This window comes from Syngnathoides biaculeatus, chromosome 8, assembly GCF_019802595.1.
Source record: "Syngnathoides biaculeatus isolate LvHL_M chromosome 8, ASM1980259v1, whole genome shotgun sequence".
NCBI lineage: Eukaryota > Metazoa > Chordata > Actinopteri > Syngnathiformes > Syngnathidae > Syngnathoides > Syngnathoides biaculeatus.
In genome coordinates, this window is record NC_084647.1 from 2877718 (window position 1) to 2890633 (window position 12916).

Sequence of the window (12916 nt, forward strand, 5' to 3'; positions counted from 1 at the left end):
CAAGATACAGTACAGGATTTTTATGTTCGGTGGAATTCAGCAGCATTTTTTCCCTTCCGTATCCTAAATTTCCTTCGTACCTAATGACAAAATTTTTCCCGTAAGTAGAGGTATGGCTGTATTTTTAGACTTATGTGAGAGACGAACACAAAGTAGCAATTAACAATTCTGAAGAACTTTAAGAAAATATGAACCTGACAAATATGATGAATTTGTATTCAGCGACCAGTATCCTGACACTCCCAAATAAAGCCAATGCAGTGCAATCTATTGCCTTTAGGATTCACGTAATTAGTATGCAGTAGGTCTCAGAATCTCTATCTGAATCCAGATTTCATTATTTTTGTTGACAGTAGCAAATGACTTCCAAATGAGTGTGTTACTCTTAAACAAATACGTGTCCCAGTCCGCCTAATGAAAAAGCCAATTTAATTATTTGAAAACTGTCTACTGAACCAGACAGAGCTGTACACTTGTGCATTTTGGCTCCTGCCCCCATCTCTCCTGAAAAGCATTTCATTTTAGCTTAAAATGGCTTACTTTAAAGGTCTAGTGTCATCCCTATAAACATTCTAAAATAGATATTGAAATTAAAAATACATATAAGATTATTCACTTCAATGTCTTCATGAAAAAATAAATATGAGCAGAGAGCACGTCATCCATGCGCAAATTTGCAGAAGTCTCATTCAACATCCAAGTGGTTGCCATATTGGCTGAATCGACCCCGGACATTCGCCATTGAAAACATGCCGTGGTCCCTACTTTAGGACATGTCCCTTCAGACACGGAAGCTCTCTTTGAAGAAAACATCTCACAACCGAGTGAAGTGTCCGGGGCAATATTACCTTATTGTTTCGAGCCATATTTAGATAACAGGCAGATCACGGGCCAAACCACCTCCCTGCCCTATCCACATCCGCGGCGGTGATAAACGCCCGCTTCTGCGGCAGACATGAGCCACCGCGGCGACGAGCCACCGCGGGCGACAAGGCCTGCGGCAGGCTCGGCCTTGTCGACAAGGCCGGTAGCGATCCACAAGGCCTGCGGAGGGCATCCTTCAGCGGCTGCACCATGGAAGCCTTCCGATGCGCACATCGACACATTTAGCAACCCTGATTTATGGATTACACCCCCCCACACTATTTTTTTTTAGTAGCTATATACACACCTACCTGTCATTTGGAACCCACAAAGCTCTGTCCTTTGCACCCGTGCAATCCATTTTTCACGAAGAACTGGGTCTCTTGCAAACTTATGAAAGGTAAATCCATCCTCCCGAGTGTTCAAGCAATGTCCAGCAATGCAATGAACGGGCATTTTGGCTAACAAGAAGGAACAACGAGCTACTTTCCCGGAGGTAAAACTAATAGAAACAAACGAGTCCACTTGAGGGCGGTCCTGCCATGTACATCACTTCCTGGTTCGTCTCGAAAACAAATCCCTAGAGAGGATACAGAAAGAGTTACAAAAAGCTATATACGTCAAAATCATGTTTTGTGGTGGAAAGAAACGCATGGGTCCATGTCGGCTGCCGGTTTTTCATTAACATACTAAAAAGCATGCATTTAATGACATTGGCACTTTAAGAAGGATTCCTCACTGTACCGTAGTTATAGGTTGACTCTAGGTTGGTTTTGTGCCTGTCTATGTGCTGTACTTGCTGGGACAAGCGTCTACCTATCTAGCTGGCTCGCTAGCTGGTCAGCTAACTCCCTTCGTCCGTCATGCTGGATCTTGCACAACTTTCTTTTTCGAGCTTGGCTGTCAGATGGCTCCTTCCTCACAGGAGCACATCTATGTGCATTCGTGATCCATGATCAAATGCAAGAACGATCTACTCTACAACTGTGCACATATAAAGAAACGATGAGCAGCAACTAAAAATGGCTTTGGCCGCAAACAGGTTAAAAATCATTCAATATATATATTTTTTCCAAAAGTAAATGTGGCATGGCAGCAGGTGCAGCGAAACACAAAAGACCTTATCGATCTCAAAGCCAAAATGATGTAATGCCGCCATCTACTGATGTGTGTTGATCCTTAGTTATGTGGAATATCAAATTTCACAGATCTGCTTCGTGAGACCCTGCATCCTTACCTGTTCAAAGCATTCTTGATGAACTTGTCAGTGGCTATAAATGGTTGCTGGATATAAATGTCCACACCAATGAATTTTAGGTACACAAAACTGAACCAATTAAATGCTACAATTGTGTTTGTAGTAATACTCAGATGAAATAAATATCATCTATAAAAATAATTTGAAGATAATAAAATTCAGTTTTCTTCCCTCTGAGTTTTATCCTGGCCATCTATTCTTCTACACTCAATCCTTTGCTGTGTGATGGTTGTTACGTCATAGCTTGATCACAATGAGAGTTTCTGGCTGCTTTCCTATGAATGACTGGTGGTGACTCATGTTTCTCTGCTTCCCATAATATGTACTGTCTCGTTGGTCCGTGGCCTCACTTTGCTTTCTCTTCCTCTTTCTTTCCGATCTGGTCCTCCTTTCTGGATTTTCTCCTGTCTACCCTAGCCCTACCATACCAACAGAAGAAGTTTGCCTTCCAGCACTGGGCCTCAAGCTGTTCCACCCAGCAGTGCACCTCGACCTGTAACTCCCTCTCATGTCTACCATCCGGTCCCTGGTTCCCAAATTATGATGCTCCCAGGACAACAATTGCCCTTCGCGAGCTCTCCACACGGGGCAGCCTTTTTTATACCAGGACAGGTACAGGGTAAACTCCAGGGAGTTGGGGTGTTGAAGTTTTTGTGCTGGCTGTTCACAAAATAATTTTACTCTCTGACAATAGATGGGTTGAAAATCATGACTTATTGAACTTGGAAAAAAAAAAAAGCAAGCATTATTTAGAGTTTTTGACACCAGCTGCTTTGGCCACATTGAGAAGATCGTAGTTGTTTAAAGATTTATGATGAATACATCAAATGTCTTATCTCTAAATTGCTAATAATACAACAACCATGTTAATTCTAATTGCTACTTGGAGATAACGGAAGAAGAAAAGATACTTAATACACGTGTGCTCACAGTGCTGTTTTTTTTTAATTTAAGTCCATATTGTCAGCCCATCTTCAAATATGTTTTGCTCTATCAGTATGCAATCACCTAGTGTCTATCCATCAGATGTGCTATAATGGCTTTGTGTGTGTTGTTGTGGCTGTTTTGAAAGGCAAACTCTTGCAGTGAGTTTTCCACCAAATTGTAGACATTTAGGCAGTTTCTTCAGTGTTATAGTGTCTATTTCTCCAAACAAATTGAGTGCCGATGTTTACTACAGTATTGTGAAAGAATGTATAATGGTCAGTCATATCTGTGCATGATTATAATTTGATATTGTAGGTTTCTGAATTGATGTAGTAATAATTATAGTCATATTCGTTGGGAGTCCTTGTATAAGGTAAAAACAAATGTTTGGGGAAACTCTCACCACCTAAAAATGTTCGGACACCAGTAAAAATACAGCGCAAAATTTTGAATATCTCCTGAAATATCTTGAGGTTGCTCAAGGCACTTGAAATTTGAATAGCATCTGACTTTCCTTAATTCCTTATTTTTACAGAAATTGTACCATTTAAGAACAAACTGTTGCCCAACAAAATAGAATTTAATCTATACATGTTTTATGACAAAGGTACTGTTGAAGTGTGGCAAACAATGCAAGTATATTACAAATTAGATTGACAGAATTAAACTTGTCATGCTTGCATGAGAGAATGTTGCAATAGTATCGTAAGCTTGAACAGTTTGTTGTAATCAGTATAATTGTCACTTCGTATAGTATATCATAAAATGTAATACATTTTTTTCCTGCTTTTATGACTAGTTTAAATTCAAAGCTTTCGTACTAAAGGATGAAGATAAGTTTAGTCACTTCGTATAGTATATCATAAAATGTAATACATTTTTTTCCTGCTTTTATGACTAGTTTAAATTCAAAGCTTTCGTACTAAAGGATGAAGATAAGTTTTGGTGATGAGTAATTGTTGTCAGTGCAGCAAGGTGGGGGAACTGGCTAGAGCGGTGGCCTCACAGTTCTGAGGACTGGCGTTCAAATCCCGGCCCCGCCTGTGCGTAGTTTGCATGTTCTCCCCGTTCCTGCATGGGTTTTCTCCAGGCACTCCGGTTTCCTCCCACATCGCATAAATTGGAGACTCTGAATTCCCTTAGGTGTGATTGTGAATGTGGCTGTTTTCTGCCTCCATCTGTCATGCAATTGACTGGCAACCAGTTCAGGGTGTACCCTCCCTACTGCCCAATGACAGCTGGGATAGGCTCCAGCACTCCCACGACTCTTGTAAGGACAAGTGGCTGTGAAATGAGTAATTATTGTCATTTGTAGTTAGTGTGCTATTTCTCACATCATGAAATCTGCTCCAATGGTCCTGGAAAACTCATAGTAAGTCATTGTTCAACAAGGAGTTATATAATGCTCCTCATTGAGAGTGGCTTACCTCTCAGCCAAATATTTGACAACCAACAGTGTCCCACATCAGGGTCTTCTTGGAGAAAGTCTAGGTTATGCCCAAACATCTGAAGAAAGTTTTGGTGTCTTGGGCGAGAACTGCGTCAAAGATGTCTGTTGGAAATATTTGATTGTGATTTATGTGATTTGGAGCTTTTGGTGAATTGACGACTCCTCCTGCTCCAGTCATGGCTTGATTCATTTGGTGATGCAAGTAAACAACAATCCTGTTCCCCGATAATTAATACACATTAGCTGCATGGGCAAACAACCTCTGCTGGCACGACACACATTAAATGCTCATCAGTCATTTTTGTATAATTCGCGTAATAACGTGAAAGACATGGCTCACTGAATTTACTTTATAAAATTTATGTACTAAGTGTATTATTTATATGCATTTTTAACCATCAAAAGTTCATAATAGTTTCTTAAGAAAAAAAAAATCAAAAGTATGTTTTCAGAATTTTAATGTCATAACATATTTCCCATTCTGTTTCTGAAATCAAGTACCATAATTACTAATATACCAGAATATTGGCACCCCCAACGTTGATCTAAAAAAATAATGAAAATGATTCTTCCTCATTATGTATTATCTAAGTTTTCTGCTATGCAGATGCTCACAACAACATTCTTGTGAGCAGTATCCATTTACCCTGAAATACTATGACAAAGTGTACACATTTTGCAAATCTCCTTGGTGAGAGTATACATTTATACATTATGAAAGATTTGAAAATTTTCCTTATATATTTATAATGCGGTGGGAGGGGAGAAATTATGCTGCAAACTATGCATATAATACAATATGTATATAACTTTAATTCACTTGAGCAACCTCTAAATATTATTGATACAATTTTGACTTATTTTTTCAAACATATTGGTGAGGTGAAAGCATGAACTTCGAAAACCTTAGCGACAGCTAAATAGCAGTAGGGATGGACTGACCCCCCCCCCCCCAGACTGAGAACAACTACATTTTACAATGAGCATTCGCCCATCCCGTGCACCGATACTTGACAATGCCATTACGTTTTACAGTTGTGATTGGAATGTTTCATTTTCATCAAACACTTTTCAAAAACACAAATGTTGCCTGAATTTGACATTACACTCTAATATAACTTTTTTTTTAAGTAATGCTTTTGTCATTATTGACATTTTGACATCTCAAAGCCCATCTCATGCCACGTCCGTCACTGTTGTGCTTGCTTGCCCACCTGGCTCTCCTCCACTGTGGCTTCCTAAGGAGTGTGCAGATAGTTCGACCATGGGCGAGCAGTGCATAACTTATCAGGTGACACGGTGCAAGAAACTTGGTGCTTTCTGGATGGCGTGCGATAGAGGAATGTCTCTTTTGATTTGTTTGAGTGGATCTTAAATTATCTTCACCTCTAGCAAGGTTTACTGTGCCTGCTCGGAAGGTGGATGTCAAGCTGTCAAAGTGATTAAGGCATCGTGGTATCATACCATTTTTCAAGTAGGAGGCCAGAATTACATTGTCACTGGTGATACAATACTGGTATCGATGAGCATAATCATTAATCACTTGATCACTTTTCAATTGCAGTTGCTCTCCTCCTGACCCTGTGTTATATGTTTTTTTTTCCTCATTTGTTTTAGTACCATTCACCAACCTATGTGGCCACACCACAATATCCTGTACCAGCTGGAACGCCAGGTTTCTATCCAGGCACAAGTCCATCTGAATACAGTAGTTACGGTAAGTGGATTGAGCCCACTCCAAGGCACTCACTCAATGAATAATGTACAGTGCCATGAAAAAGTATTTGCCCCCTTCCTGATTTTTATTTTTGCAAATTTATCACACACAAAGTTTCAGATCATAAAACAAACTTACCATAATTTCTCAAAAATAATCCGCAAATATTTTCCAAAAATATTTTCAAAAAGTTAATCGAGCGCATTATATTTAGGTATGGATGAAAAATAAAAAATACAATCACACTGTATAGTTGTATACAGGTACATAGAATGGTTAAAAAATAAGATATACGAATACATTTTGATATATTTGATGCCTTATGTTACACATTTACAGTGAAGAAAATAAGTATTTGAACACCCTGCTATATTGCAAGTTCTTCCACTTAGAAATCACAGAGGGGTCTGAAATTTTCATCATAGGTGCATGTCCACTGTAAGAGAGAATCTAAAAAGAAAGCCAGAAATCACTGTCTTTTTTTTTTTTTTTTTTAACGATTTGTGTGATACAGCTGCAAATAAGTATTTGAACACCTGTCTATCAAATAGAATCCTGACCCTCAAAGACCTGTTAGTCCACCTTTTAAAGTCCACCTCTACTCCATGTATTATCCTGAATCAGATGCCCCTGTGTGAGGTCGTTAGCCGCATAAAGACACCTGTCCACCCTATACAATCAGTAAGACTCAAACTTGTAACATGGCCAAGACCAAAGCGCTGTCCAAAGACACCATAGACAAAATTGTACATCTCCACATGGCTGGAAATGGCTACGAAGAAATTGCTAAGCAGCTTGGTGAAAAAAGGCCCACTGTCGGTGCAATCATTAGAAAATGGAAGAAGCTAAACATGACGGTCAATCTCAATTGGAGTGGAGCCCCATGCAAAATATTACCTCGTGGGGTCTCAATGATCCTTAGAAAGGGGAGGAGTCAGCCCAGGACTACATGACAGGACGTGGTCAATGACCTGAAAAGAGCTGGGATCACCGTTTCCAAGGTGACTGTTGGTAATACACTAAGACGTCATGGTTTGAAATCATGCATGGCATGGAAGGTTCCCCTGCTTAAACCAGCGCATGTCAAGGCCCATCTTAAGTTTGCCAATGACCTTTTGGATGATACAGAGGAATCATGCGAGAAAGTTTTGTTGTCAGATAAGACCAAAATGTACCATATAATATTTAATGTATAATTCCACTAACCGTGTTTGGAGGAAGACGAATGATGAGTTCCATCCCAAGAACACCATCCCTACTGTGAAGCATGGGGGTAGTAGCATCATACTTTGGGGGTGTTTTTCTGCACATGGGAGAGGACGACTGCACTGTATTAAGGAGAGGATGACCGCGGCCATGTATTGTGAGATTTTGGGGAACAACCTCTTTCCCTCAGTCATAGCATTGAGGATGGGTAATGGCTGGGTCTTTCAACATGACAATGACCCAAAGCACACAGCCAGGTAAACTAAGGAGTGGCTTCGTAAGAAGCATATCAAGGTTCTGCCGGGGCCAAGCCAGTCTCCAGACCTAAACCCAATAGAAAATCTTTCTCAGTGACAGCCCAGAAACCTGTCTGATCTAGAGAAGATCTGTGTGGAGGAGTGGGCCAAAATCCCTCCTGCAGCGTGTGCAAACCTGGTGAACAACTACATTAAATGTTTGACCTCTGTAATTGCAAACAAAGGCTGCTGGACCAAATATTAACATTAGTTTTCCCAAGTGTTCAATACTTATTTGCAGCTGTATCACACAAATAAATCATTAAAAAAATCATACATTGTGATATCTGGATTTTTCTTTTTGGATTATCTCTCTCACAGTGGATATGCACCTAGAATGAAAATTTCTGACCCCTCCATGATTTCTAAATGGGAGAACTTGCAATAAAGCAGGGTGTTCAAATACTTATTTTCTTCACCGCATATTTATTACTGTATTGTGCGCCCCCAACATGAACTCTATGACCTCCTCGGGAAGCTTGCATTTACGATCGTTAGCGTAGCATGTTTGTTGCTACTGCACCAAAGATCAGAAACGACTGCCCGTTCGTTTGTTTTACCTTAAACTAAGACAAAAAATGTTGACTACAACGGCTAGTTATGCAGCTGCTTTTACAAGAAATGTATCATCTCTCCTGCCGATGACGCCACCAACCCATAAGTAGCGCCAGAGTCCGAAACGATAGCTCGCCTCAATGGCTTCAGGTGGGTATAAAAACAACATGAGCTCAGACTACGTAATACGAGCATAATGGGCACATTAAAAAAAACGGGAGAGCGCACACAATTGAAATGGTCACTTCTTTTTTTTTTTTAAATGTGCCCATTACCCTCGTTTCTACGTGGTTTGAGCTCACGTTGTTTTGATAGCCATCTGAGGCCATAGCTTTCCTAGGTGAGAGGCTGTGCTGCGGAACCAAAACTCTTGGGATTATTTTTTTTTTTCTCCACAAGCGCCATGGATGGCACAGAAGATGACATGATGTGGTAGCAAAATAGGATCACTGTTCATGAATTCAAGAGGCACCAGAAATGGACCAAGTCACCAAAGGTAGCTACGATGGATATTTTTCAGATTGGAGATGAGCCAGATGTTGCCTTTGAAGTCTTGGCCAAGGATGTGCAATGGAGAGGATAAACTGCACTATGCACAAATGTTTTATGCACAAATATTTATTCCAATAAACAAACGGTGTTGAATATTTATTTCAGTCTATAATATGTGTTATCAACAGCATTAATAAAATGTTATGCCATCATTGAGCATTTATTTTAGTTGGTTGAGCGATTGTTTTCCGGCAATTACAGGAACCAGGACAAGAGTGTCCTGTGGCCTATCCCTAGATTATATTACGGCTACATCAGCATGTGCACAATGATTATTATTAATGATTGTTGTACAGACAATTTTTTGAAAAACAATACAAGTACAAACCTAACAAAATATAAATACAGATAATTTCCAATATTTTGAGCATATGGGTAGCCGCAAATTGGTGGTGCGCATTGTACATTCGTAGGTTTTTCCAGATTATTACCATTAATAATAATTATTATTGTATTATATAATGAAGCATTATACTTCAGGACGCATTAAACTTGAGAAATTACGGTAAATATAATTCAAGAGACAACCCAAGGAAATACAAAAGGCAGTTTTCAAATGACAATTCAGTTTATAAAGGCACAAAAAAAGTCCAGATCTTTCTGATCGTCTGTGAAATGGTAATTGCCCCGTACCTAATAACGGGTTGTGCCACCCTTGGATGCAGTAACTGAAACCAACTTTTGCGTTAATGGACTTTTCCGATGGCGATCTTAAGCTCAGCCCCCTTAGCCATGTTCCACTTTCGCTTCCAAAATGGTGATAGAACAGCACATGTTTGAAGTCGATTCTCTATTGTGTATTCCAGATAATATTGGGGTATGTTTTTTTCCAAATACGTCAGGCTTGTCCAAGAGAGTTCTACAGAGTGGTCTCAACTATTTCATGCAAGGATATGTACACGGAATTAAAATTTTGGACGGAGCAGGACACAATGTCAGAGTTACAGCGAAATGTTGACGATCGATGCAAAAAAGTTTGACGCCTCACAAACTTCATATTGAAATCCAACAAGAAAAATTGGGGAATCGTACTGCGGATGTAAAGCAGGGTGAGTACTTTTTACTTGGAAAGATCACAAGCAATATCATTATAGTGTTTATAAGTGAGTGGGTGTATTCATTTGACTTGGCTCCTAATCGAACCCAGTGCTCTGTCTTAAAAGTCTGATGTGATACAAATAGGCAAATAAACATTTCTCTTGCATGACATTGCACATTTACATTACGTATCAGTAAATCAACTCTTCAGCATAAAACATTACACACTTCATTCAGCAGGTCAGTGATACACTAACAAAGTGAAACTTGTTCTCCTGCAATGTATAAAGCACTGATAATGGTTAAATCAAACTCAGAGAAGTTACTTCTCCCTCACTTACCTTCGAACATACAGCCCTACAGTGTTTGTTGATATTGCCCACATTTAGTTGTATGTGCAGTCTTCCGCAAGCCTTAATCCATTGTGGACACTTCAACTATGTTTTAGGCTTTGGAAAATTAATCAACCTTGTAACCTAGCAAGATGTCTTTCATTAGAATTGCACGTTCCCCAAGCGCATCCAAGGACCATTTTCTTCGTAACATTAACTTTTCCATGCACACGCTAATGACAACCAGCATTGCTTGTGGACACTATGGCGAGAGGGGCGTGACTAGCCCGGGGTTAAGACAATGCGGCTATCTGATTGGCTATTATTGTACGAGTGATTGAAAGGTCGGAAAGGTCCATTGGTGACAAGTCTTTTTGTTTTGGATTGTTGTCCTGCTCCATAATCCAAGAGCACTTGATTTTGAGGGCATGAACTGATGGCGAGACGTTCTTCAGGATTTTCTGGCACACAGTTGAATGAATTGTTCCATCAATCACAGCAAATTGTGCTGGTCCTGAGGCAGCGAAGCAGCCCCAGACCATCACACTGCCATCACCTTCCTTCACTGTTGGTATAATGTTCTTTTCATCAAATGCTGTGCCATTTTTACGCCAGATGAAATGGGCCACACACCTTCCAAAAAGTTACATTTTTGACTCGTCAATCCATAAATTATACCTCCAAAAATTTGGAGGATTATCTAGATGTTTTTTTTTTTTTTTGGCAAATGTGAGATGAGCCTTTGCATTCTTTGCTGACAGCATGGGTTTTTGCCTGGGAACTCATGGAAGCCATTTTTAGCCAATATCTCTCTTATGGTAGATTAAAGCCCGGGTGTCATCCCTATAAACATTCTAAAATAGATATAATGAAAAATACATATAACAGTATTCACTTCAATGTCTATATGGGGAAAAAAAGTAAGCGGAGAGCACGTCATCCATGCACAAAGTTGCGCAATTGAGTGTCCCTCGACATCCAAGTGGTCGCCATATTAGTCGTGTCATCTGTCCTTGACGTCACCGTCACTTTCGCCGTTGTTAATGCGCCGTGCATGCTAATACGGAAGTCGAACGACAGAGATATTCGCATTTTTCCGACGCCCCTTCTGACACCGAAGTTCTTTTCGAAAAGGACAACACCACGGAACCGAGTGAAGTTACCGGGGCAATATTACACTATTGTTTCGAGCCCTCAGGGCAATATTACACTATTGTTTCGAGCCATATTCAGGATAATATTCGATCCACTCCTGCGGCAGAGATGAGCCATCGCGGCTCATCGCAACCGGCCGGTGTGGCTTATGACAGAGCCGTGCGGTGCTGCTCACAGTCGAGCCGGGGCGCTTCATGCGAGCACGCGACTGAGTAACGCATTCTCGGCTGGGTTCTTCAGAGCCCCCCCGTCGCAAAGCCCGACGCACAGCCTTCGCAGAAGCTGTGACCGCCGAACGCGGCGCCTCAGCTGGTGTGGCTGAGTTTCGGCGCCCGTGGTGGCATATAAGGAGGAGGCGGGCCCTAGCTATGTTGTTTTTAGGGGTATGTTCAAAGCCACCGCAGTACTCGATGAACACTATCGAGACATTGCTGGCTGGGCGACACACACATCGACACATTTCATATGTGGATCTTTTGTTACGTTATGAGAGAGACCGATTACTGGTCCGCCCCACACAATTATTTTTTTTTTAGTAGGTGTATACACACTTAACCTGTTATTTGGAACCCGCAAAGCCCTCGTCCTCTGCACCTGTGCAATCCATTTTTCACAACAAACAGTGTCTCTTTCAAACTTATGAAGGGTAATTCCATTCTCCCGAGTGTTCAAGCAATGTCCAGCAATGCAATGAGCTGGCATTTTGGCTAACACGAAGGAACAACAAGCTAGCTTCCCGGAGGTAAAACTAATGGAAACACACGAGTCCACTAGGGGGCGGCTCTGTCCTGTACGTCACTTTCTGCTTCTCGAAAACAAATCCCTCGAGAGGATTTTCATGGCGGGAGTTACAAAAAGCTCTATATGTCAAAATCATGTTTTGTGGTGGGGAAAAAAACACATGGGACCATATTTGCTGTGGGTTTTTCATTCATAATATACCAAAAATCATCCGTTTAATGACACTTGAGCTTTAATCAACACTGACCAGTGAGGCCAGCGAGCCCTGCAGGTCTTAAGTTGTTTGAGGTTCTTTTGTGACCTCTTGAATGTGTTGTCGTCGCACTCTTAGAGTAATTTTAGTTGGTCGTCCACTACTGGGAAGGTTTGCCATTGTTCACAGTTTTATCCATTTGTGGATAATGCCTCTGACAGTGGTTTGCTGGAGTCCCAAAGCCTTGGAAATGGCTTCGTAGCCCTTTCCAGACTGATGGATTTCAATCACATTTTTTCCCATTTCTTCTTGAATTTCTTTGGGTCATGGCATGATGCACTGGTTCTTGAGATGTTGTAGCCTACTTCACATTCTCTGACATATTCAATTAAGTGATTTTGTTGATTCAACAAGTTTGATGGGAATCAGGTTCGGGTGTCGCTTGTGAAATTGAAGTCACCTTTCCCAAATTTGTGATTAGTTATTATGACTATCATTTTAAAAAGGGGGCAGATATGGTTTCACATAGGGTCAGAAAGGTTTGGACTTAATAAATTGAAATGTCATTTCAAAACTGCATTTTGTATTTCCTTGGGTTGTCTCAGTGATATTAAAATTGGTTTTATGATTTG

The 12916-nt window shown here is 40.6% G+C and overlaps 1 protein-coding gene across 14 annotated transcripts in view; it reads left to right on the forward strand.

Annotated features, from left to right (window-relative positions):
• LOC133505229 (eukaryotic translation initiation factor 4 gamma 1-like) overlaps window positions 1-12916 on the forward strand; it is a 97439-nt gene that overhangs the window by 13644 nt on the left and 70879 nt on the right. For 7 of the 14 annotated variants that reach the window (XM_061828281.1, XM_061828275.1, XM_061828278.1 and 4 more), the window contains one exon: window positions 6117-6216. The exons of 1 other annotated variant lie outside the window; for it this stretch is intronic. In XM_061828281.1, coding sequence (XP_061684265.1) covers window positions 6117-6216 — 100 coding nt within the window. Of the gene's footprint in view, window positions 1-2539; window positions 2735-6116; window positions 6217-9310; window positions 9875-12916 lie in introns of those variants that run through there. 6 more of the 14 variants (XM_061828277.1, XM_061828279.1, XM_061828273.1 and 3 more) reach the window with 3 other exon arrangements.